The sequence below is a fragment of the Lynx canadensis genome, chromosome D3, assembly GCF_007474595.2.
Source record: "Lynx canadensis isolate LIC74 chromosome D3, mLynCan4.pri.v2, whole genome shotgun sequence".
In the NCBI taxonomy this organism is placed as follows: Eukaryota; Metazoa; Chordata; class Mammalia; order Carnivora; family Felidae; genus Lynx; species Lynx canadensis.
The window spans coordinates 65,812,285-65,838,270 of NC_044314.2; the positions used below are offsets into that span (position 1 = coordinate 65,812,285).

General features: G+C 44.2%; 1 protein-coding gene across 4 annotated transcripts in view; it reads right to left on the minus strand.

Annotated features, from left to right (window-relative positions):
• The window catches only part of LOC115498770 (protein HIRA), a 92,427-nt gene that overhangs the window by 33,931 nt on the left and 32,510 nt on the right, over positions 1-25,986 (minus strand). For all 4 annotated transcript variants that reach the window (XM_030292408.1, XM_030292409.1, XM_032595441.1 and 1 more), the window contains 10 exons: positions 25,315-25,410; positions 23,987-24,147; positions 21,999-22,166; positions 20,188-20,301; positions 18,145-18,215; positions 17,389-17,494; positions 15,336-15,551; positions 14,068-14,153; positions 9,432-9,629; positions 8,123-8,284 (listed from right to left, as the gene is read on the minus strand). In XM_030292408.1, coding sequence (XP_030148268.1) covers positions 8,123-8,284; positions 9,432-9,629; positions 14,068-14,153; positions 15,336-15,551; positions 17,389-17,494; positions 18,145-18,215; positions 20,188-20,301; positions 21,999-22,166; positions 23,987-24,147; positions 25,315-25,410 — 1,378 coding nt within the window. The remainder of the gene's footprint in view (positions 1-8,122; positions 8,285-9,431; positions 9,630-14,067; positions 14,154-15,335; positions 15,552-17,388; positions 17,495-18,144; positions 18,216-20,187; positions 20,302-21,998; positions 22,167-23,986; positions 24,148-25,314; positions 25,411-25,986) is intronic.

The following is a 25,986-nucleotide window of genomic DNA, read 5'->3' on the forward strand; positions in this document are numbered from 1 at the left end:
CGACAGCAGTGTACGAAAGTCCCAATTTCTTCACATTGATGCCAATACTTATTATCTATCTTTTGATTTCCTATTAGTGTGGAGTGGAATCTTGTGGTTCTACTTGTATTTCCCCAATGGCTAATAATGTTGAGTATTTTTTCACTTGCTTAATGGGTATTTGTATATCATATTTAAAAACAGCTATTTAAATCCTTGGCCCATTTAAAAATTGTGTCATTAATCTATTACTGAGTTGCATGAGTTGTAAGAATACTTGTATTCTAGAAATAAGTCCTTTATTAGAAATATGATTAGCAAATATTTTTCCCAGTTCTAGTTTTTTCCCCACCATCTTGATAGTGTCCTTTGAAGCACAAGTGGTAAATTTTAATGAAATACAATTTACCTATTTCTTCTTTGCTTTGATTTTGCTTTCATCTCCAAAAGTCCATTAGCAAATCCAAAGTCACAAGAGTTCTGTAGTTTGGCTATTACATTTATTTCTTTCATCTATTTTGAGTTAATTTTTGTATGCAGTGTGAAGTAAGGACCCGACTTTATGTTTTTGCATGTGGATATCCTGCTGTCCCAGTAACATTTGTTGATAAGACTGTTCTTTCAGGAGCATCTGGGTGCCTCAGTTGGTTACGCATCTGACTCTTAACTTGCGTTCGGGTCCTAATCTCACAATTTGTGAATTTGAGCCCCACATCAGGCTCTGCACCGACAGTGCAGAGCCTGCTTGGGATTCTCTCTCTCTCCTTCTCTCCCCCCACTTTTTCTCAAAATAAACAAACTTAAAAAAAAAACAAAAAACTCCTCTTTCTCCATCCATTGAATGGTGTTGGTGCCCTTGTTAAAAATCAACTGATCACAGAAATGTGAGTTATTTCCAGGATCTCAGTTCTATTCTTTTGACCTATAAGGTTTGTCCTTGTGCTAGTACCACACTATCATGATTACTATTGCTCTGCACTAAGGTTTGAACTCAGGAAGTGTGAGTCCTCCAACTTTGCTTTTTTCCCCTCAGGACTGTTTGGGCTATTCTGGGGCCTTTGAGTTTCCACATGAACTTTGGGATCAGAGTGTTAATTTCTAAGCTAGCTAGAATTCTGAAAGGGATTGCATTGAATCTGTAGATCAATTTTGGTACTACTACCATGTTAACAATATTAAGACATCCAATGGAATGTCTTTCCATTTGTTTAGGTCTTTGGTACAACAATGAGTTGTAGCATCCAAAATATAAGCTTTATACGGTATTTTTGTTAAATTTACTCATAAACATTTAATTCTTTTCTGTGCTATTGTAATTATTGTCTTAACTTCGTTTTTTGATTGTTCTTTACAAGTGTAGAGAAATACAACTGATTTTTATAGATTGATCCTGTACCTTCCAATCTTGAAGTCATTTAGCCTAGAAACTCTAGTAGAATGTCTTGTTCCTGTTCATTTTCCTTAGGAAGAAAGCCTCCAGTCTTTTCCATTAAGTATGATGTTAGTTGAATGGGGTTTTCAAAGATGTCCTTTTATTATGTTGATGGAGTTAGTCTATTCCTAGCTTGCTGTTATTTGTTTAGGTCATGAATGGGTGTTAGATTTAATCATGTGGTGTCTGTTTTTATTCTATTGATATAGTATACTGTATCAATTGATTTTTATATGTTGAGCCAAATATATATATACACACATGCATATATACATATATATATATATGTATGCATGTATATACATATGGCTGTATTTTTGAGGATTTGTGTCCACAGTCGTAAGAAATATTGGTTTGTATTTTTCTTTTCTGTGATATCTTTGTCTGCTTTTGGTATCCTGATGATTGGCCTCCGAGCATAAGTTGGGAAATGTTCTCTCCTATTTTTTTAAAAAAGATTTTATTTTTAAGTAATCTCTATACTCAGTTTGGGCTCGAACCTACAATCCTAAGTCAAATGCTCCATTGACTGAGCCAGCCAGGTACCCCTCTCCTATTTTTTGAGAGAGTTTATGAAGAATTTGGTATTAATTCTTTAATTGATTGGTAGAATAAAGAAGTAAAGCCATCAGGGTCTAGGCTTTTCTTTGTGGGTTGTTGTTTACTAATTCAAACTCTTGTTATAGGTCTATTCAAATTGTCTATTTCTTCTTGTGTCAGCTTTGGTAGTTCATGTCTCTCTAGGAATTTTTCCATTTCATTTATCTAATTTATTGGTATACAATTAAATATTATACCTTCTTATTTATTTATTTATTTATTTTTTGCAACAGCCTTCATTTCTTTAAGTTTACCTATTTTGAGAGAGAGAGACAGACAGACTATCCCAAGCAGGATCCACACTATCAGCAGGGAGCCTGATGCAGGGCCCAAACCCATGAAATGTGAGATCATGATCTGAGTGAAGTCAGATGCTTAATGACTGAGCCACCCAGGTGTTCCAACAGCCTTCTAATTGTCTTTATACTTTAATACAACTTCATATCCTGCTTTTTCCAAATAACACTCCATGTGAACTATTTTTCTATAGTACTTCAGTCTTCATAGATATTAATTAGGGGCTACAAAATCAATAGCTTATTTCCTCAATACTTCTTTTTTGAGGCAGTTGGGTAAATGTGCTCTATTATAATGCTGCAATAGATATCTTTGGACATGACAGAATACCTGGGTCAGACACCATCACTGAACACCTTTCCTCAAGGAGTTCATGGTGAATTATATTCCAACCTAGTCTGAGAGCCCTCATACCTGCTTGCATTCATTCTGCTAACCAGAAAGTGTGACCATAGGCCCTAGGACTGTTAGCACTTCCTTTGGGCACTACCTTCTGCTGTTCTTCCTCCTGGTAACCCCAGGTCATAGAAAGGCAGACAGGCACACCAGTGTGTACAAATCCTAAACTTTTTCCATCTGTACCCATGTATCAAACTAGGAAAACCCAGAACCTCCTAACTCTGCTCCATGAAAGCCTTTGCTTTCCTGCTCCCCATTCTAATGCTCTACAGCAGGACAAAACATCCACTTCTGGGTGTAGCTTGATGTTCTAGAAACCTTAAATCAGTGTTTCCCAAAATCCTTTCAAAATTTTTTAGACTTTGTGTAATTATAGCTTTATAAAATACAGTAAGAATGTCACAGCAATGTCAAACTGCCACACAAGTTTCTAAATTGATCACTTTCTGAGCTCAATACCAGTGCATGAACCTCACTTTGCTTAGCCTTATACCAGCTCAGGTGGTCCCACTCTCTATGGCTGAAACTTCTATGAGAGTCCTCGGTAGTCTCCCCACCTCCTGCCTCTGACACCCCATTCAGGGCCCCTGACCTCAGGGGCCTCCCAGCCTGTATGGGCCACTACCATTGGTCACCCAGTACCCTTAGGGATACCAGGTTATATAGATCTACAGCAGCTGTCCCCTAGATTAAGATACTTGCTGAAGAAGAGCTGAAGAGCACAGTTGGCCAGAGTTGCCCCACTTACACATGGGCTCCATCATAGGTTCTACCTGCACACAGGCCAACTTGTACCCCTCTCTGTACCTTTGACTGATGAACCGACTTAAGGCAGGGTGAAGTAGAGGGCCCGCAGGTTCAACTAGGACTGCCACCCTGAACCTGGGAGGATAGCATTAGGCCCCAAGACTCACCTAACACTTTTGGCAAAGAAGTGTCAGGCAGGTTGCAGTGACCAACTACCAAGCCACCATGAAGTATAATGAAGGAGTAACAGGAGCTGATATGTGCTGCTCACTATGAGACCAAGATCAAGGCATGGTTTTACAGGCACTCCATCCCTCTTCAATTTTCAAGTTATATTTCCTATAGGTAGTGCTCCTCGGAGAGCCACTCTGCTTAGGAGGAGATAGGCTGAGAAAGCTTGTGTGTCTTGCTTAAGATCACCCCACCACAAGGTAGAGAGTTGGGACTTAACCTCACGGTATATAGCTCTGAGTGCTGCTCCTTACCATGCATGACACTGTGCCCCCAAGGAAGACCTATGCTGATGGGTAATTGAAAGGGTTCCCCTTGGCTTTTACTGAGAATCAATACAAGAAACAGCCGTATCAAGAAAGCTACATTTTCTGTAAAGCCTTTATTAAAGATAGTGTATTTTATTCTGTTTTCCTTATATAAGTATCCAATCATAACTCCTTAGGATTTAGCACCGAGCTCTTGGAGTCTCACCAGACATTCCCGTTGCCTTGGAGGCAGGAAACTCAGCCCTGAGTAAATGCTCACTCGCTGCCATTTTCAAGTGAGAAGCTGGGAATGACAAACTTGATGCTCCCTTACTCTATTCTATAGTTTTTCCTGGAGCTGGAGGTATGGCTAAAAGGTCTTGTGAAACCTCAGGTACACAGCTGCTGAGGGACCAATCGTGGTGGCATCAGGGCCCAGATCATGCAGTCAAGACTTTGCTTTCTAGTAGCCTGTTTCAAGGGGTATTCTATATGCTTCCCCAATCAGGGTTTGTACTCTCTAAGAGATGGAAAAGAGTATGACAAAGATCATGGAAACGTGCAAGACAAATGTGGGGTGCCTTCCTCAATGAAAAGAAGAAATTCCTGTCTATGGTGCTCTTAGTTTCTCTAAGGCAGGGATTTAGTTTTACTTATTCTGTTCAGAACTCACTCTGTTTCCAAACTGAGGTTTCAACATTTGAGTTAAGCCTGTGAAATACCAGATACTCCCTCTTGACAAAACTGCCCCACAGCATGCCCTCTTTGGGGGAACTCTTACTAGGGCACACTGTTCCTTCTGTCTGCCCTCCTATCTCTAGCCTCTCTTTCTTACATTCCACTTTCTCACCTCCACACCAGTCAGTTCCTAAGATGTAATGCTCTGTTCAGCTGGGTTTCATCTGCTGTTGGACATGCTTACCGTGGCTTTTCAATTGCAATGATTTTTATTTTTCTTTGCTAAAAGTAATTTCTGGCTTCTTTCCAAGTCTATCTGGTCTTTTTTACGGTACATTATTTCTTTTGAGCCATAATTCACATACCACAAAATTCATCATTTTAAGATACAGATTCAGTAGTTGTTTCTTTTTTTTTTTTCCCTATCTAACACCAGAGTAATTTCATAATACAGAAACTCTGTACCCACCAGTGACATCCTAACCTCCTCTCTCCTCAGCCCCTGGCAACTACTAATACTTTCTGTCTCTGTAGATTTGCCTATTCTGGACATTTCATAGCAATGGAATTGGAATATGTGGTCCTTTGTGACTGACTCCTTTTATTTAGCATGTTTTCAAGGTCTGTCTGTGTGGCATAACATTTAAGTACTCTATTCATTTTTACTGCCAAATTATTATTTGTATTACTATGCAAATAGCTATTTGTATTATTGTACAGATATACCACATTTTGTTTATTCATCAGTTTATAGACATTTGAGTTGTTTCCACTTTGTGGCTATTATGAGTAGCACTGATATGAACATTTGTGTACAAGATTTAAAATAAATACAGGTTTTCAGTTCTTTAGGTATATATGTAGGTGTGGAATTGCTGGGTTACATGGGGACTCTATGTTTAACCATTTCAGAAACCATCAGATTGTGTTCCAAAGCAGCTTTTATAATCCCACCCAGCAGCATTTTATAATCCCACCAGCAATTCATGAGAGTTCTGATTTCTTCCCATCCTCACCAACACTTTTCACTATGTGACTTTTTGATTATTGTCATCCTGGTGGTTATGAAGTGGTATCTCATTGTGGTTTTGATTTGCATTTCCCTGATGACTAATGATGTTGAGAGTCTTTTTATGTGTTTATGGGTCATTTATGTATCTTTGGAGAAATTTCTATTCAAATCCTTTATTTTTAAATTGGGTTATTAGTCTTTTTATTGTTGAGTTATAAGTTCTTCATACATTTTGGTCCTAGATCTTTATCAGATGTGACTTACAAATATTTCCTCCCATTCTGTAGACTGTCTTTTCACTACGCTGATTATGATCTTTGAATCACAAAAGTTTTAAATTTTGATGAAATCCAATCTATTTTTTCTTTAGTTGCTTGTGCTTTAAGTGTTATATCTAAGAAACAGTTGCCTAATCTAGTGTCATATAGATTTACATCTGTATTCTAAGAGTTTTAAAGTTTTAGCTCTTACATTTAGTTCTTTGACCCATTTTAAGTTAATTTTTGTATGTGGGATGTTTACTAACCTTTCCTCACATTTTGTTTTATCTTTCATGTCTTTAAGTATACTTACTTTACAGTCTTTACCTGGCAATTCTCTCTTCTATGATCAAATTTATAAAAAAGTCTAAACCTGTTCATTATGTCTCCTGACATTTGTATGTAATACACTGTTTCTTCATGTGTTTTGTTACTTTGGATTTTGAGTCCCTCTTTGGCAGTGTTTTGTCAGTGGGAATGCTGTGCTTGCTGGGGTGAGGGAAATGGCAGTGGGGATTTGCACTGGTTTTGCCAAGGGCCTCTGGGTGTTAATTAGTCAAAAATCTCCTTTTGTGTTCATTTCTTTGCTTGATGGTTTCGAGATGACGTGGTTAGTGTTAAACATCCCCAATCCACAGGAGGGCAGGCCTGTGGCTATACAGTCTGTTTTCCTAACCCTGAGGACTGGCTGAGATATTTCAACTTCTTGGCCATGTTCTCATGCTGCCCTTCAGGCTTTTTCTGTCCTCTCTCTCACTAGAGGTATACTTTGTCAAGAAGTTTGACTTAATGTTAGTGTCTTAGTTCCAACCCACTACATGGCTCAGGCCCAAGGCCCTGTCTTGAATCTTTGTGGCCATTAAAACTCAAGGTTACCATGTAGGTAACCCCTCCCAGCCCAACACCCTGGTCATTTTGTTTACTCTTAGATTTTGGCTCCAGGGGATTTCCCTTACTTTATCATCAACTGGTTACGTGTTTTAAGGATATATATTGCAGTTCATCCACCATTTCAAAGTACTGAGCAGCAGGAAGGTTTTCAGATCCTCCATACTACTAGACAGAGAAACTGCTAGATAAAGAGATCGTGTGGAATACCTGTATACTAAAACAGGCATGATCACACTATAGAGTAGAATACAAGGTCCTGCACCAAGGTCAAAGATGCAGTAGCTGACCTGAGAGTCCTCCCATGCTGGTCTCCAGAGGCCGTTCTCCAAGGAGAACAAATTCTGATTAGACAAGCAGTTTTGAGATCATGAGTCAAGTCCTGGGGACAGCATATTACAGCTTTAGCTCCAAGACATAGTCTACTGCAAGGTCAGGTCTCATCACAAATGCTCCCTTTGTTGAGAGCCTGTTGGTTGTGTGGTAACTGCAAGAGTCTGTGACAAATGTCCTGCATTTAGCTGATAGTGGCAAAGGCTAGGTAGGGTGCTGCTGAGCCTGTCGTGTCAAGCTGGGGTGCAACCTCAAGAGGACATCACTTAAGGCCTTGGCACCTCTGTAGGAAGCTGGCCCAGCCCACCTCTAACTCCCCCAAACCCCTACCTCACTGGGCTATGCAGTGAACTCTGTGTCGTGGTGGACTCATGGTCATGGAGCTGGGGACACACTCCCCAGGAATCAGAAAAGCTCTGTGCCAACAGACCCACTTGCTCTAGCCACCTCAGGAGAACTGTAATTCCAAGAAATAGGCTACATCCCATGTGGCTTGGTTGCCGTGTGCTAAGGGAGATGCAGAGAATGGGGCGAGTAGCATAGAGCTTGTAAGAGCTCAGAAGCTTATATACTTGCATGAAGACCTCTTCTCTATCATTTTTATCTCTGCTCCCAAACACCTGGTCAGTGTCTGAGCAGGCCATTACTTCCATGATGCGGCAGTATCACAGCCTTCTATTTCCCCACCCAATCTCCCATTCCTCTTCTAGGCAAACTCGGCTCCATTCAAACAATGACCTTGAACTCCACAGAGCCTCTGCACTGACCAGCCCTTGTGGTGTTGTTGCCCTCGATGTTCTTTGTGTCTGTTCTGTACCCGCCATGGCTTCTTCCAATCATTTTCCCACTTGGAAAACCTGCTCCTTTCTCCTTGGACTCAGGGGCTCCTGAGTCTACAGGGACTAGAGTGTGCTCCTGCATGGGAAAGCAGGCTGCTTGGTGGGAAAGTGGCTGCTGCACTGCTAGCTGAGATTGTGTCCTACTTGGTCTCTCGGGGGCCCACACAGCCACCACCTACCTTTCCACAGTTGTTGGAGTCACATTGGTCAAGGCAGGAGCACCTGGCGTGGCTTTAGACCGCTCCGTGAATCGGGAGTCAAATGCTTTCATGGGTTCGATCTTGGACGGGGTTGTTAACACGGAGGGTGACGATGCAGCAGGAGTAGAGGTAGCATTCACACTGGGGGTGGGGAGTAAGAAGATGGGAGAGTACGTTAAGCACAATCCATCAAGCATTTGGGAGTCCTACATTTGTGTTATCGGGAGCCAAATAAAAGAGCCACAGATATCAAACTTCTATAAATACAATTTCAAGATGTAATCTACTATTCTTATTTCTTCAATATTTTCATCTCTAAAAATCAGGAAGTTTGGCTAGTGAGAAGGTCATGAGCAAATGCACTCACATTTGCCCCACTGTATTGTTGTGAGAGATTCTAGAGGTAGCATGAGGCCTAGAAAGTGGCTCTTACAACCTTTCTCACTATACTGCCCTACCTCCACAACTTGAATACAGCATTTCCATCCCAAACCACTCCAAACCAAAGCAGCTTTTCCTACTTTGACTAATGGTCTAACAAGAAAAGTCCCCACCCAGGGTCCTGAAGTCACTGTCTATTCCCAGCCTTCATGCTCAGCCAAACACACTGTGGCCTGGGAAGCCCCTCTCTCATCCCGCCTTGGCAATATGCGATCTTCATACTCTCCTCCAAGTGTTCATCTCATAGCCCTTGTCTTCTCCACAGAGAATAGGCCTAGGCATGAGCCTGTAAGTTTCCCCCATGCCCAAGCACATCACACACGCTGAGTCCCAAAGCCACTGGGCCTCCTACTGACCACATCCACCCACCTGGACCCCACAACAGACACCTGGCAGGCATCCTGGAGTTCCTTCCTCCTCTCCCAGGACCTGCAAGGCCAACTGTTAAAATGTCTCACAGATCTGGAGCTATCCTTCCCCAGACACCCTTCCTGAGATGACTGGTGTGGCAATGATCTCCACCGTGCAGTGGGGGCCTAAGCCACTTCAAATGTAGAACTGCTGGAAAGTGGGGCTGACCCTGGGGCAGGCAATGCATCCCTGGGTGGTTTGCACCCTTAGGAGTGAGGAGTGCATCTTGGGACTGCATCTTGCCCCAGGAGGTGAAGTCCTCATGGCCCTGTGCATCAGAGACTCACCTGAACAAGGTCTCCCTCCCAAGCAGGACCTCATCAAAAATCAAGCACCTTTCTTTTTTTTATCGAAGGAGCCATGAAGTGTCAGCAGAACTGTGTCCAAATTTGAACTTTCCCCAGGGACAGGAGCAAGCCTTGGCATGCCCACTCACCTGTCCTTACTGACAGTATCACCAGCCGGCCTGGCACCAGCTGTCGCCACAGGCTCTGTGGAGGGCTTCGAGGCGCCAAAGGAGTTGGGGGTACTGGAGTCGAGTGGCAGTAGCTGTGGATTGCTATGAGAGGAGAGCATGGTGCCCGCCAGGGAGCCCGAGAGTGGGATGCTGTTAAAGAATGCCGTGGAGAAGTCCCTGTTGTCAAGAACAAAAATCAGCCTGGGAAATCAGACACATCAAGTACTTTCTATGTTTGAAGTGATTTTTTTCTGGGTCCAAAGGTGAAGTATTTTCATGGAAGAAAATGTGCCAAGTCACAGAAAAGTAAAAAGAAAACTAAAATTATGTCATACATTATGTGTAATCGAACCTAAGATGAACTGATACTTCACTAAGTAAGAAGTATCTAAGAAAGAAGAGGTTATTACCAAATGTAACTGTCAGAAGCTCCTGATTATAAGATGTACCCTAATCTCAGAAATGTTAAAATATGCAGGCGTGTGTCTCAGAACTCATGAAATGCAGCACACAGAGCAGGACTCTCTTTCATTATGGGCTGTGTGGATATACGATAATTTACCTAACCAGCCTCTACTGCGGAATGCCAGCGCTGTCTCCCAGCTTTTTCTGTAACAGACACTGCTGTCACAGGTGGCAAGATACTGCAGTGTTAAGGCTAAGGGCCCCGGGCCAACCTGGCCAGGTTTTACTCCTTTGCCATGAACAAGCTCTGGGACCTTGGGCACTTCAACCACTCTGTGATTCAGGTTTCTATCTGCAAAACAGAAATTCACAGAACCCTCCTGAGACTGGGACTAACGTGGTTAGTGTAGCACACACTTAGAACGCATAGTAGCTGCTCAAAGATGCACCCTGTCATAATCATCAGTACAACAGGTGTTTCACAGATTACATGAGATAAATTCCTAGAAGTGGAATTTCAGCAGCAGATGGAATGTTCATTGATGAGTTTTGATAAATAGTTCTAAAGTGCCTTCCTTGGAGGTTTAAATTCCAGCTGTGTATCAGAGTGCTTGCTTCCCCAAACTGTCACCAACAGTTTTACCAAATTTTTTGATACTTGACAATTTGATGAAAAATGGTACCTTACTATAGTTTTAATAATTTGCAATTACTGTGATGCAAGGTTGAGATTTTTTCATGCGGAAGCATATGATTTCCTTTATCTGGTGAACTGTTTATATTCCTTATTTATTGTTCTATCTGGTTGTCTTTACTATTGATTCCAAGACCTATTTACATATCTAATAAATTCCTTACACGAGCAGGAAGTATTTTCCCCAGGATGCTGTTTTGTTTTGTTTTTTTTTTTTGTAAAGACTTTATTTTTAACTAATTTCTATACCCAACAGGAGGCTTGAACGTACAACCCCGAGATTAACAGTTGCATGTTCTTCCAACTGAGCCAGCCAGGTGCCCCCATGATGCTGTTTTGACTCTTTATAGTACAATTTTCCTTGCACCCAAAATGTTTTTTGTGTGGACTAAATTTTGTGCCATAGATCATAAAAATATTCTTTTAAAGAATCTTCTAAAATTTTAAACAAAAAAGTTAAAAAAAAAATCTGAGTTGCTTGGAATGTATCTAATTTTAAGTTGTGATGTAGGGATCTAACTTTGTTTCTATAGGTAAGTAGTCCTGACCCTCTCTCTCTCTCTCTTTCTTCCTCTCTCTCTCTCTCTCTGATGTAATGCAATTTATTACATTAGCTGATGTTTCATCACTGATGCAAAATGCCACATAAATTCCCATAAATATTTGGGCTTACTTTTGCGTTTTCTACTGTATTCCACCACTCTGTCTATTCATATGTCAGTACCCATTTTATTACAGTTTATAAGTTTTAATTTCTGGTGGGGCTAGTCTTCCCTGATTTTCTTTTTCAGAAATATTTCAGTTATTCCTGCTTATTTTTCCACACAAGTTTAGAATGAGCCTGTCTGATTCTGAAAACTCCTGTTGGTTATTTGTATGGGCTCATGTTGAGAGAGATTTATCATTTTTATAATGTCAAATCATCTTAGGGAAGAAATGGATGTACATTTCTAGTTATTTCTTTCAATTTTCTTTTAGGTCACTCAGTAGGATTTTATAATTTTTCTTCATAAAGACCTTCTACATTTCTTGTTACGTTGTAGGCACTGCATTTGTGAAAGTGATCTTCTAAAGGTAGTTGCTGCCACTCGGATCTCATTGTGTTGATTGTATCCACTTTATTATCTTCTTTTATTATCTATGGCAGTTTTCCCAGTTGATTCTCTTGCAGATCACACCATCTTTTAAATAATGATACATCTTACCACCTCCTTTCCAATATATTCTTTCTCTTGACTAATTGTATGACCTAGGACTTCCAGAACAATGTTACATTATAGTTACCAGACTAGATGCATACTTAGTTTTTGAATTTACTTTAAAATAAGGTAGTTTTTATCAAGTTAAGGAAGTGCCCATCTGTTTAAATAAATTTTAAATCAGAACAATGTTGAATTTAATAAAAATGTCTCTTAGGCATCTATGGAGATGACCATATATTTCTTTTGATCTTTTGATATGCAGAAGCAAATTAAATTTCCCCAAATTTGAACCACCTTGCTTTCATGAAATAAACCTTACCTGGTCATAGCGTATTAACATTTTAACACACTGTAAGTTTCTGTTATTTTATGTAGCATTTTTGCATTGGCGTTCAGAAATGAGATTGATCAGGAATTTATTATGTTCTACCTTTGTCATGTTTTTGATGTAAATCTGTGTTCATTTCAAAAACGGTTTTGTAATGCACTAGAGTATTTTCAAGTATTTTGAATGGTATTAGAATGATCTGTTCCTCTAATTATTAGAATGAAACTTTCTTATAATTTCTCTGTGAAACCTTCTTAGTCTGGTGGCTTTTGGTAGGTTAGTTCTGGGACAGCGTCCTCTATTTCTTCTATAATAATTCATTTGTATAGATTTTCTTCAGTTTTCATAATTTTATTTTCCTCAAAATCACCTACTTTCAAATTTATTTACACAGAATTCAGTAAAGAAGTCTTTTGTCCTTTTGATTTATTCTTTATCTGTGATTACTTCTACTTAAAATATTTGTGCTTTTTCTTTTCTTGCTTGATTAGTTAAACTAATCATTACCTATTCTGTTGCTACTTGTTTTAACACGGTAGTCAAGAGGGCAAAAAAGCCTTTAAGACCAAAAGAATCAAGTTCTGGTGCCAGAAATAGGTGTCCTGTGGCAGAAAGCTGGCTTAAGGCCAGGTGGAAAGCCACCTAACACCTCTATCTCCTCATCAGGTAGGGCCTGAAAGGATGCTTGGAAGAAAAATGTCACCATCACCACCACCTCCATTACCCTCACTTCCACAGCTTTTCACAGTGTTCAAAGCACAGTCACATGTACCTGTCTCATTTGGTCCTAATAAAAAGTAAGCATGTAGCATTACCCCTGGTAGGTGAACAACAGAAAAAGGCTTGATCAAAGGAAAACCACTCTCTGGGAGGAGTCAGGAGACTTGGCTCCATCTGGTCAGGTCTCTGCCCTCCAGGGCCTCACAGCCCACACCCCCAACATGAGGAGGTCAGATCAGCACATCATATGACAGAAGGTCTCTTCAGACTTCAAAACAACTGCAAAGTGCAGAGGACTAGTGTGGGTAGCACCCTGAACACATTGGTTGAATAAGTATAAAACCTGAAATCACTTTGACAGCGGGGGGACTATTTCTTTCACACAGGGCCTTACCATCCTTTGAATCAACATGCATTGTTTTGAGGAGAATGACTAATACAAAAGCAAGCCTGACTACAGACTCTGAGACAACAGCAAATGGTGACTGAGTCCACTTTTCCCCTACTTTTCCCCCTCAGGGAAATGTGCCTCAGAGCCCTACTCTCTGTCCAGTAATTCCACTTCTGGGAAGTATCCTGTGGTAACAGTCATGGGTGTGCTCAAAGATTAATTTACAATCACAAAACACTGGACACAAACTACAAGTCTACACTTAAGGGGCTGGTCAAGTAAATCATGGTGCATTCACAACCTGGGAACCTGGACAATCAGCAAGTCTTTGCTTCAGAGGACTATTTATTAAAATGGATGCAAGGTCAAGATACAGGAACAGGTGGGGAAAAAGACCGGAGATACAGATACCAAAATGTTAACAGCAATTATATCTGAGAGACTAGATTAAGGGTAACGTTTATATCCTTCTTTGGGTTTTTACTATTCAAAAATGTGTATAAAAGGGCAAAATGAAACAAAAAAAAAATCAGTCCGACTTCTCTCCCTGGTTTCTTCAATGCCCCACCAACAACGAGGCAGAACTGGCCGTGTGGACACACAGGCCCTGTGAAGGTGCCCTTGCCTTCCAGCCTGTCACAGGCTCCTCCCAGCCCACCTTCTGCATGAGTCAAATGTGCATAAGGGCTCTGCAGGAAGCACAGGGCTTTGAGGCTGGTGGGAAGCTGGGCTCTACTCCCCCATTTCCAGATTCTAGGGGTCGGATTGACCCAAGAGCCTGTGAAGACCCTGATTATGAAAGTGCTAACTGGTGAAAGGAGAGAGGAAGAACTCCCCAGATAAAGCCACAGAAAGCTCGGTGAGTGAATAAGTACCCGGTGTCCAGCTGTGCTATGCAGAGAGGTGTGATTCTTCTGCGACCATCTGCAGTCCGAGTCTCAACTTGTTTCTTCAAAAGATTCTGGCAAAATAGAGTGACATATATGAATGGAAAAGTTTCTGCCAAGCACCTCCACATATAAAAAAATAAGGCTTCTAAGGAAATGAATTCTAACTTCCTTTTCTATGGCCTTCTGGTCCAACTAAACCCAGCCACTGAGCAAGCATTTTTGTCAGGGTGAGCATTCAACTTCCTGCACGGTAAAGCAGCAATGACAGAAAGCTCCCAGTTGAACTGGCTTCAGTACCTTGCTCTCATCACCTGCACTGCAGGCCTGGCCAGGTTTCCTAGGCAGTGAGCATATGCCAGTCTGGCCACTCTCAACCAGCAGCCAGGGGGCTCAATGAGGGAACAAACAAATGAAACCTGTATCCGTGAGCCACTCTTGTCTCTAAGTTGTGATGTGCAAATCTTCTTTCATCAGAGTCATTTCTTCTACTGAAGGCTCATAAAACCAAAGGTTCCCAGGCACACATTGTGTCCAAATTACAGATTTGTTGCCCTGTATAGGTCCTGGAGATCATTTAAGTTCCCCAGGTGATCCTGACGTTTCCTGCTCTGTTCCTGCCCCATCTCCACCCCCTCCCCCAGTGAGACATGGGCTTCCAGAGGAAGAAGGGGGAACCCATTGATATATCCTAAGGACAGAACCTGACACCCACTGTTCTCAGTATCTAAAATTTCCTAGAAAGGCTAGAAGTGAGGTTTGGAAGCTCCTATAAAAAATGATATCCTCGGGGCGCCTGGGTGGCGCAGTCGGTTGGGCGTCCGACTTCAGCCAGGTCACGATCTCGCGGTCTGCGAGTTCGAGCCCCGCGTCGGGCTCTGGGCTGACGGCTCGGAGCCCGGAGCCTGTTTCTGATTCTGTGTCTCCCTCTCTCTCTGCCCCTCCCCCGTTCATGCTCTGTCTCTCTCTGTCCCAAAAATAAATAAACGTTGGAAAAAAAAAAAAATTAAAAAAAAAAAAAAATGATATCCTCTACAGAGGCCTTTGATAAAGTGCCTTAGGCCCCATTACTACCTCATGCAGCTGATGGCAATGGGCCAAGTGGCCCCAAACTGGCTTACCCCTGGGTCCTGTTCTAGGCACAGCATACACCTGCTTACCGAATTGTGTCTGTGCTATGTTCAGACCGCTTGTTCCCCCTGCTCTGTCCCTGGGTGTGTACCCATGTCCTCAGGGCTATGGGGACGAGCCCTCACCTTCCTAATGTCTTCTAGACTCTCCCCATTGACAACGCCAGCAACTGAGGTAGCTGAACTTGTCTCTCTGGCCGAGGCACTCTTGTGGTCCAGCTGCTGTTGTTGCTGCCTGCGCTGGTATTTGAGCATCTCTGGGTTCTCGATGACAGCTGTGGAGAGCTGGGCCTCAGTCATGATGGCCAAGCTCTTGCCATAGGTAGACTGGTGAATGCGGCTCTAGGGGAAGCAGAGAGAAGTGCAACAGACCAGCTGTGAGCAGCAACGTGGTGGCTAGTGCCCACCAGTGGGTGAGTTGCGTGTTGACTCTCCTGGTTCTGAGAATGGAAAGGGTCTTGGGCAGTGGTCCCAGGTTCTTAAATCACCCCAAGTACCCCAAACACTTTTTGGGAATCAGACACTGAAGTTCAGAGCCTTCTCACACCATTCTTGTTTGCTTTCATCAGTTCCATGTGAATGGAAGTTACCATGGGGCTGCTAACAGTATCTAAGAGTAAGGGAATGTCTGGCATAGCAAACCTGGGGAAATCTTTCTCTGCCTCTCCTGTCCCCCAACATGTCCTGACCCTTCTGAGCAGGGTCCCTCCCTTCACCTTCCTAGGTCTCATTAATTCAATGCCACAACAAGCCGGACAGGACCCCATGTTGGCAGGGATAGCATCCCCAGCACGTTAGAGTGACTGGTGTGATGAAGAGTAGACTCACAAGGAAGGCCTAATGACCAACACGGAGGCCAGCAGGACATATGCCTCACAGCAGAGGATGCTGGGCAGGGGGAGGTCACGCCTTGGGATTCGTTTCTGCAGGGCCTGGTGTGGGAACTTCCCTCCTTTGCTACTTGTCCCTTCTGCCCTCAGTCCCTCCCCTGGAATCTGGAGGAGAATTCAGAGTCTGGCAGATGTTTACCTGTGTGTCTCAAACATGGGGTCCCTGCCTGCCATTTGGGAAAAGGTAAGCTAGATGGCATTATTTTGTAGCCCTCCCCACCACTGCCCTCCACCAGACTCTCCAATGGGAAGGAGAGTGCATAGGGATCCCAGGTTACCTGATGACAGTGACAAGGCAGAAAGACCTGAAGCCACTGAGACACTCATCCCTTCATTGACAAGTGACTCTTGGGGTGCCAGGCCATTTTAGGTGCTGTCATCAAGGCAGACCCCTATGCCCAAGGGGTTTACTTCATAGCATGAAGTCCACACAATAGCTTATGAGGGAGCCTCTACCAGTAATTGCAGCTCGAAGGGGAGAGCTGCCCACCTGCTCTGGGCTTTCACAAGGCTCCTTTCAGACAAATGAATACATTCCACTGAGTGGTGGCAAAGGCCCATCTGTAGAAATGTCTGCCTTCTAAGTCTATGGTCCATAAAGCAGGGCCTTTCCTAAAGTTCTTGAAGAATGGCACATGGGTCACCCTGTCCTGGGCAGAGAGCACAGAGGGGAGGAAGCCTATGGGCCTGGCCCATGGTTCTGTTCTCATAATTAAGGGTTGTGTATGGTCTTGGCGAAGAGTCACACTATTTTCTGAGGCTTAGTTACCTTGTTGATAAAATGAATGAGCCTTGCCTTGAAGGGTTTTATAGAATTCAAATGAAATAATACATGCAAAATACATGGCCCAGAGTCTGGCGTGCAGCAAGTGCTAAGAAACCATCAGTGTTACTGCTCTATGGCAACTATGTTTGTATGACACAATGGGGAAAGGGACGTGAACAGGAACCCTTAGGAGTCACTCTTGCTATCTCCCACATGTGAAAACATCCCAGTGTGTGGCTAATTATCACCTCAAGAACAGATGCCCAAAGTTGTTTCTTAGTTCCAGAACTGATTTCTGACATGAATGAGAGCCTCATCTTTATTTAATCTATTTTGTAAAAAAAAAAAAAAAAAAAAAATTACCATCTGTACGAGACAAATACCCAAGAATACTTTAAGAAACAATGTGTCTGTGTATGTCCTAAGGAGAGGGTCCAATCGAAGGGGCTGTGGTGGCCATTTCTGTGGCCCAAGAGCAAGCGCAGCACTCAGGCTACCAGTTGGAGGTGTACTGTTCTCCTACCTTCTCCTCCTCGCTCAGGGGGTCTCCAAGCTCATCCTGGGAGAAATCTAGAAACGCCACAGAGCCATCCATGGAGCACACCAAGATGCCCAGCCCATTCAGAGTCCTGAAAAAGATGGCTATTAGCAGTCTGGGAGCAAGTCCCTATGGGGCTTAACCACACCTCCAAGGCTGGACCGGGAGGGTAGCATGCAGGGTTCTTCTCAGATGCCAGAAACCCCTTGTTCCCTTCTATGGCATTCCTTGGTAGGGTGGGGGCAGGGGAGACAATCACACTGCAGAAGGTTCTGGTGCCCTTTAGTTCTTTGCACATGTACAAAGTATCTCTCACCATGTATTCTGTAAGAATTTCACTTTTATTTATTTTGAAACCATGTTTTAAAAAAACATGAGGGAATATACATCTAAATGAGGTCATTGAGAAGCAACAAATGTGTCTTCATACTTATGCTAATCTGGTTCATGCAATGACAGAGTGAAGTAAAACCAGGATCACAGCACTTTTTCCCCAAATGTCAGTTTGCCTGAGGAAGTATTTTCCAGGGGCAAATGCCAACAAAGCAGGAAGCACAGCAGCTGACACTCTCCCAATATCAGGCCCAAGCTGCCCTTTCTTGAATCATTTGCTCTGGCTACCACACCTGGGGAGAGGGGTGGCCCTGACTGCCTGACCCCAGTCACATCTGGAAGGCCTCATGTTCCTGTGTGTAGCTTCTCTTTTCCTAGCCTGTGCACTGTAATAAGAATCCATCTTACCAGGAAATATCCATGATGGATTTGTCGAATAGCTCATGGATGACAACCAAAGGCCGTTTCAGACACGTGAGCTGGAAGGAAAGAAGCAGCAAAGGTTAATGTAATGAACAAAAACTGTTTTTCGTGCACTCAGTTCTGTTAATACCAACAGTCCTAGAAGCTTGGTCTGAGTTTTTGTTGACATACAAGGCATATTCAACTCTATTCAAATAGCAACCAGCAAGATCCAAACCTGTGCAAACCAAAACCTGACGTTTTAGTGTGGTCTCTGTCTGAAGGGCTCGCTGTAGTCTGGCTGGGGAGATGGCTTCATAAATGGACAATCTAGAAGGGAGAATGGGGTTCCAGAAAGGCCATGACCTGAGCAGAAGTTTACAAGCAAGGGATGGGATGCCAAGGCCTGGGCAGAAGATGAGGCAGCAAAAGTAGTGCCCAGGACAGGAAAACAGCCTCAGAGAAGCCAGCACATCTCCTCTTGGCCCAAGGAGTTCTGGTACATACGTATGCAAAGCTGGGTATAACCAGTTACATACATCCCACGGGCTCATTCTACAAAGTATGTGCAGATAGTTCAGAAACACCAAAAACAGTTTAAGTTGCCCTGAATCCAGATCTAAAGTTAACCACTATTAACACTTGGATGAGTTATTTTCTTTCGGTCTTTCTTGTGCAAATATTTTATTCTTTGGCACATGATAACTTTTTTATTTAATACATTATGTCATTAAACACCCTGTAAAAACCTGTCTTTGATGACTGCACAAGATTCACCACATGCACACTTATATCTAGTCACTCAAAGTTTGGGCTATGTGCTGTCTCCCTGTTCCCACAGCTCATATACTAGTGTCTGGCCACCCTGCTGACAAGGTCCTGGGGCTACAGTGCGGTGGGTGGGAGGGAACACCTTTTGCATGGCTCCCATCAAGTGCTGCTTCTATAGGGGAAGAGTTGCTGTGGCCACCCTAGTCTCGAGGAAAGGGAGTCTGAACTACTTGGAATCCACAAGAAGACTCTTGTCCTTACTCTAATTCCACTTCCAGAAAAAAATAGCACTGTCTCTCCTCCCAAAAATGTGCCTACAGACCACTCAGAAATCTGGAACCTTTATGAACATCTGACCTCAGCATTCTAAGAAAATGAATATATGATCAGTGATGTTTTGGGTAAAGCACCACAAATGAAACTCCAGGCCAGAAGGAGCCCAGGAGTAACACACCTGGAACTACCTATGGTAGGGTTCAGGTTCTGAAATGTCACATGAATACGGGCCTAAAAAAAAAAAATCAGTGTACACACAGCAATCAATTTCTCTGTGACAAAGAACTGTAATAAATGCTGCCAGAGGATAACCTTCAAGTCTACAACTAGAAGTCCACTCTGCTTACAGGGAACTTGTAATTAGTTAGCAATAAACTAATGCCAAATTAGCTAAATGCTAATGCTAAATGCGACAACACACATGAATCTCAACAATATTATACCAAGTGAAAGCAATGCAGGACATAAAAAGTAAACACTGCACAACTCATCAATGTGACAGACATTGTTGGAGTGGCTGCCTTGGCCAAGGGGTGTTGGGAAGTAGGTTCTTGACTGGGCAGGGATGAGGGGTTCTGGGGTGGTGGTTACACTGGTGTAAACATGTATGACAATGCATTGACCTGTATACTTCAGGTGAATACATTTGCTGTAGGTTATATAAGGACACAAAGTTTTTCTAAAAGGAAGCAAACATAGCATGCCAACTGAAGGTATTCCCTGAATCTGGACATAAGAGTTGCTCTGACTGGGGCTCAGGGTGTCCTCTCCTAGCTCGCCCCAAGCCTAGTCTTCAGCACTTCCTTCCTCCTGGGGTAATGAGAGGGCCTGACCCCAGATCTGGGGCAGAAACACACACTGAGCACCACTGAAAGTGGAGGGTAGGGGAGTCACTCCAAGCCTCTGGGCTCTGCCTCCTTCACCAGTTCCTTCTCCTTTGCCCTGCAGGAGCCACAAAAGGTCTTGGTGGGGGAGGTGGGGAGGGAAGGAGTGGGGGCTCACCCAGACAGAGAGAGAACGGTCCTTGCTGCCAACAGCACAGCAGCAATATGGGCAGCTGGGTTTTGCAGAACTCCCATTCTTCTGCTTCTTTTTGAAGATTTTTGGGTTGAATTTCTAAACCAAATAACAAATGTTAAAATAATTAATCAAGCATCAAGCACAAACCCTATGCCCAGTATCAGAAATATAGCACAATACCAGTCTGTTGGTGGGAAACCCACACTGACATTCTCCCAGCCCCAGGCACTCATCATACTTTATTTCATCTTCATAACTACCCAGGAGGCATTTTGCTGAGGATGAAATGGAGTCTCAGAGAGGCCAGGAAACATGGGCCAAGTCACCCAATGAGTAAGTGGTGAGACAAGGATTTGAGGCTGGCTCTACCAACTCTCCATTTCTGGGCTTGCAGCCAGGTTGATGGCATGGGAGCTACTGAAGCTTGCTCTCTGAATTCTTCCTGGCCTGGGCAAGGCCAGTTCCAGGATGTGGCTTTAGGGATAAGGTCCTGACAGAGGTCAATGGGACTGTCAGATGTCTACTCCATTAATCCCTTCCCCTTCACTGTAGTTGTTGCTCGGAGTCAAAACTAGCAGATGCTGATCAGCCCCGCATGATCTCACTTGGCCAGGACAATGGCTAAGTCACGCTAAAGTGCACTCTGGGGTTTATCCTCAGTGTAACCTGGGTGCTGCTTTTGGCAAGGCTGGAAGCACACAGAGAGCTCCCTGCCACATTCCTGAATTGAAAGGGGTGGGAACTCTAGAGTCAGAGCTGGAATCCCCACGCCAGAACAACTGAGGAGGAAAGGTGGCTCCGGGGAGCCTGATGTCAGCTGGCCTGGCCCAGAGGGGTTCTAATCCCAGAGGCTAGGCAAGAATAGCCAGGTGCACAGAGACCAGAAACATAGAACCTGGAGGTGTGCATCCTGGGCTTGAGTCTTGGCTACCCTGGGTTGGCTGAGAGGCCTCAGTACCATGATCTCACAAAACTACTCTTAAACAGTGCCTGTGAGGACCACTTGACAGAGTCATGTGGAAGCACCGTGCTAACCCGAAGCAGTGATTTTTCAAATATTTTAGTAACAAGGGCCTGGCTTTGAACAAAGTCCTGCATGGGCTCTAATACAAAAAAAAATTAAGGAAGTAATATTTTATTTGTATAAAAGTTATAAATATTTTAAACTACAATATACAATATTTATCATGAATTTAAACAATGGTAAGGATGAGCCCATTTTAAGGAATACAAAAAAACTGAGATCAGAGTCCTGGATGATCCTTCACTTTTACCAACCTTTAGCCCACCAACTTATTTTCTTCGTTTTGGTTGCCCAGTGCTGAGAAAATCCTCGTTAATAGTAGCCTGCATCTGCTGGCTCCCGTGTCGACTGGGCGGGGCAACTCCAGACTCAGGTGATCCACAGCACGGCCTCATAGCTATGACTGTCCAGTGCTGGGGTGCAGGAACATGTGCTCAACAGGCACATGGACTGCACCTGTGCTCCCGAGTCTGGCTCATGGGGCACTTGTCAGGACCAGCATGCTTGAGCACCGTGACCTGACCCAAATGTGTAAAAAGGCTAGTGTGGAGCTACAGTGTTCCCAATCACAGATTGATTTTGGTGATACTCATTAAAACATGTGAATATATATTGTTTTGTAAAATCACTTCAAAAACTGTGAAACGTAAGTATTTAAAATGAAACAAGGATGTGGCATGTGCTGACTCTCAGAGCCCACCACCACAGTCCCACATTTGACCCAGCCTTGAGGCAAGGCACCTCCCAGGCTAAGGCTAAGCACACTCACAACAACAGTCACAGCTTTCCGGTGCCCGACAAAGTCCATGTTGGTCTTCCAGCCCTCCCGTTCAATGATCTGGGCAGTGGGGCCAGAGTTGTTCATGGCGTGGGCAGACACCAGGTAGTGCCCGTCAGGTGACCAGCTGAGCCGCAACACATGGGTTGTCCCTCCACACTGAAAGAAACATCTGCAATTGGAAGGAGCTCAAAGCCAATTGTGTGACCAACACTGTGGCCTCAAGACTAGAGGTGAATTTTGATTTATAAATGTATGATAGCGGAGCATGTACCCAAGCTTCTGGCTACATGAATAGCTGTAACTCCAGTCTCTCCAGAAGATGTAACAAAAAAGGTGCTGTTAGATGAGACTGGGAGCTGCAGCATCCTACACTCCCCTACGGGAGCTGAACACCACACAGTGGCATAGGCCTCAGGGGATCTGCAGGACAGCCACCTCTTTTAACTCTCAATTCTGCATGGGTCAAATCTATCTGGTCACCGACCTCTTTCTTCTGCCCAGCATGTTAACCCTACCACATGAGGTCTGCAGAACATTCACTTCCGTGGAAGAAGAGTCCTATGGACCCTCAGGAGCCAGTCTCTGTGAGGCAGCCAGTAACCATGAGCCACTATGTGCTCTCTCGAGCCTGCCTCCTCAACTGAAGCCTGGTGGTGTTACTAGCAAAGGAGAAGAGCTTCATAAAGTCCATATCAACTATAAAACACATAGCAGAAAGGCACTGTTTACCTGACCTGGTCTAGGGCTGAAACAAGACATCTTTCCACATTATTATTACTGCAAAGTAAGATGATATGGGCCATAAAACCAGCCCCCTAAAGCTCAAGGTTGGCTTAGGGCAGTTTTAAAGACTTAAGAGTCAAGATCTTGGCCTCATAGCCCCAGAAGAGGGCAGGACAAGGTGGGGCCTGAGTGCAGTGACACATCTGCCTCAACTTCCAGCTGGGTCACAGACCCAGGCAGGACAGGCTGACCCCAGAGGCTGAGGAGTCCTGTCTGCTCCCACTGGGACTCCAAACACCCCTGCCCATCTTCCATAACTGCCCACAGGAGCCTCGCTTGTGGGACCCCACTGACTAGTCACTGGAACCTTGAGGAGGAGCCCCAAAAGGCATGAAGGCCCATGTCCTCTGTTCCAGACTATAGCCAAGAAGGGCAAGATTAAGTAGGGTGAATAACAGTGCTAATGTGGTGCTGTTGGTTTGGGGAAAACGGAATACATGATTTCCACCTTCCTTCTACAGCCAGCCCTGAACCGTGGGGGAACGTCTATTCCTCCTGCAAAACTTTGCTCACAGCCCTTCCTCTGAGAAGCCTTCCCTGATGCGATCACTGCTCCTGGGCTATTTCTGCACATTCTGAACAACTCCATCACCATGCTCACAACTGATGTGAAAGTCTATCTTTCCCACCAGGCTCTAAGCTTCAAGGGAGAGACTCCATCTTAGTCCACTTTCATTTCATTTACCTAATACTGCCCTTCTCACAGTAGGCACTTAAGATCTGATTCCATATGAAATGAGAACCCAAATAAAGGAAGAGACAGTAAAATACTTTACAAGTCACTGCAGTTCAACCTCTAGACATTGTGCACACTGTACTCATAACGCTAGCCTAGAAAGATGTTGGATGGCCTGCAGAGTGCAAGTCAGTGAGCAAAGCCACAGCACAGTTAGGAAAAATAAAAGAGAGGGTCTCCTCCACCTGTGTGGCATAATGGTGAGGGAGCATTGCTAAGGGGTTTTCTTCAGCTTTTTCTCACTTCAAAGTTGGACATTTAATACCATCTGAGAAATGAAAGATTTTCATCATCTGACTCTTTGGGGCAGAGGGCCTGCCCCAGAGAACCCTGACCAGTCTGCTCAGGCCCTGGAACTCCGCATTCACCCATGAGGTCTGGACCCCAGCCAGTTCCTCCTCTGTGCACTGAGGCCAGTGGGGGCTGATGGACCAAGCTCCCTGGGCTGGATCCTTACCTCATCAAAAGGCTTGGTGATGCTGGTCTCCAACTGCCAGTCCAGCGTTCTCCACACCTTCAGGCTGCGGTCGTCAGCTTGAGAGGCAATGTATTTACCAACAGGGTCCCAGGTCAACCCCTTTACCAACCCAGAATGGCCTCTCAGAGTAGCGAGAATTTCTGTGGAGAAAAAGAAGAGATTGGAAAGGTATTAGCTAGGGGAAAATGATGAGTCTGTCTAAACATGAGCTGCAATCCATGGGCTATGGAATGGTTAGCCAAGAGAAGGGACCTCAGGAGTCTACCTTCGTCAGCTCCCACCCCTGGGCACAAGCAGAAGAGCCCCCTAATCTGATCTCTATCAAGGCAAAGCAACTTGAAGGAAGGACTGCACCCAGGAGGCAGGCACGATGCATGAGCCCCCTAAAGGGCAGGCAAGCAGGGACACAGGCTTGGGCCAGAGGCAAATTCTGCCTCTTGGACTTGTCTGTAGTTGGTAGCTCTACCAGTGGTTTCCCTTTCTGAACAGAAGGTCATGCCTACCTGGGCTCTGACATCAGCATTTCTGATGTGAACCTCCCTGGCAGCTCCCCCATAAGGAGCTGGCCTGACAGCTCAGGGGAAAGGGCACCGTGCTAAAAGTCCTCTGTAAGTCATCACTGAGACAAAGGTGTGTGGGACGGCACATCCTAGGGATCTATAATCTAAATACTACTCCAGCACTCCATGACCAGGATGAAAATGGACCTACACATCTTGGTGGCTTATAAAGAGAGAAAATGACTTGGATCAAGGTCACAGGGGATGCTTCTTGGCCCATGAAGAAAACATATTCCAGATACTAGCAGAAAGAGGATATGTATCTTACCAGTTATAATCTGCAGTGATATGCCAGGTTATGCCATCTGTTGTGACTTTAAACACATTAATAAGAAAAACAATCTTTTGCAAAACTGGATTTGTTAGCCTGTATGTGCTCAAAGGCTTCAGAGAGTAGATGGCAACTGAGCGAAGGCCGGACCCCAGTGGCGGGAAGCCATACCCTCAAGGGCATATGTGTATGTGCGGGTGCCAGGTGCCCAAGTACATGCGATGCCATCCTATCAGCCTCATGATCTGCAGCACATCCATGCTAACACTCATTTATAATTTTCTTTAACATAAACCTCTTTTAAAACCTTAAACAAATGTCAATGATGCAGAACAAAAGAATGGAGTCTCTGACAAGACAATGTGAATCCTCATCCACTATGAGACACTTGTTGCCACCAGCCTAAGGAGACCAAGAGCCCACGCTGCTCCAGATGAGCGGCCCATTTCTGCCACCACCCAGTCAGAGGCCCAGACCTGGGAACTTCACAGCGTTCCAGATGACGACAGTGTTATCCACGCTGCACGAGGCCAGCCAGGCATCATGGGGAGACCATGCTACATCCATTACATCTGGAAGACAGAGGGCTGGTAGTGAGTCTCTTACCTGGTGCACAGACTTGGCTAGGGGGGTACTCAGCAACGCCTGTCTGCCAAGTGGGCCGGTACCCCTAGCATTCCATGTCTGAGGAAACTTGAGATCATAACCAGACTATTTCTTAAAAACCAATTTGCAAAACTTCCCCACTAATGTTTTTGAATTGGTCATGACATTTGAAGCATCCAAGTGACCTCAATCACCCCTTTGACAGATGAGGCAACTGAGGATCATAGCTGAGAGGTTGGGGCTACGTAGAACCCTGGCTCTGACACCTGCTGGGTCTGTGGCCTCAGGCTCACTAAGCTTGCTTCTCTGATCCCAATTGGGCCTGAGAGCCCTTTGAGCACTACAGGTACAGCACCTGGCAGAATGTCTGGCACACAGCGCTCAATAGGTACCAAATGAGTGGGACCATCTTCAGGCCCTTCACACGAACCAGCTAATCTCCAAGATCCTGCCAGAGCATCCCTCCCCTACAGAGCCCCCAAACACAATTATTCATATTCACTTCTTTTGTGACTCAGTTTTCTCATGTGTAAAATGCAGAT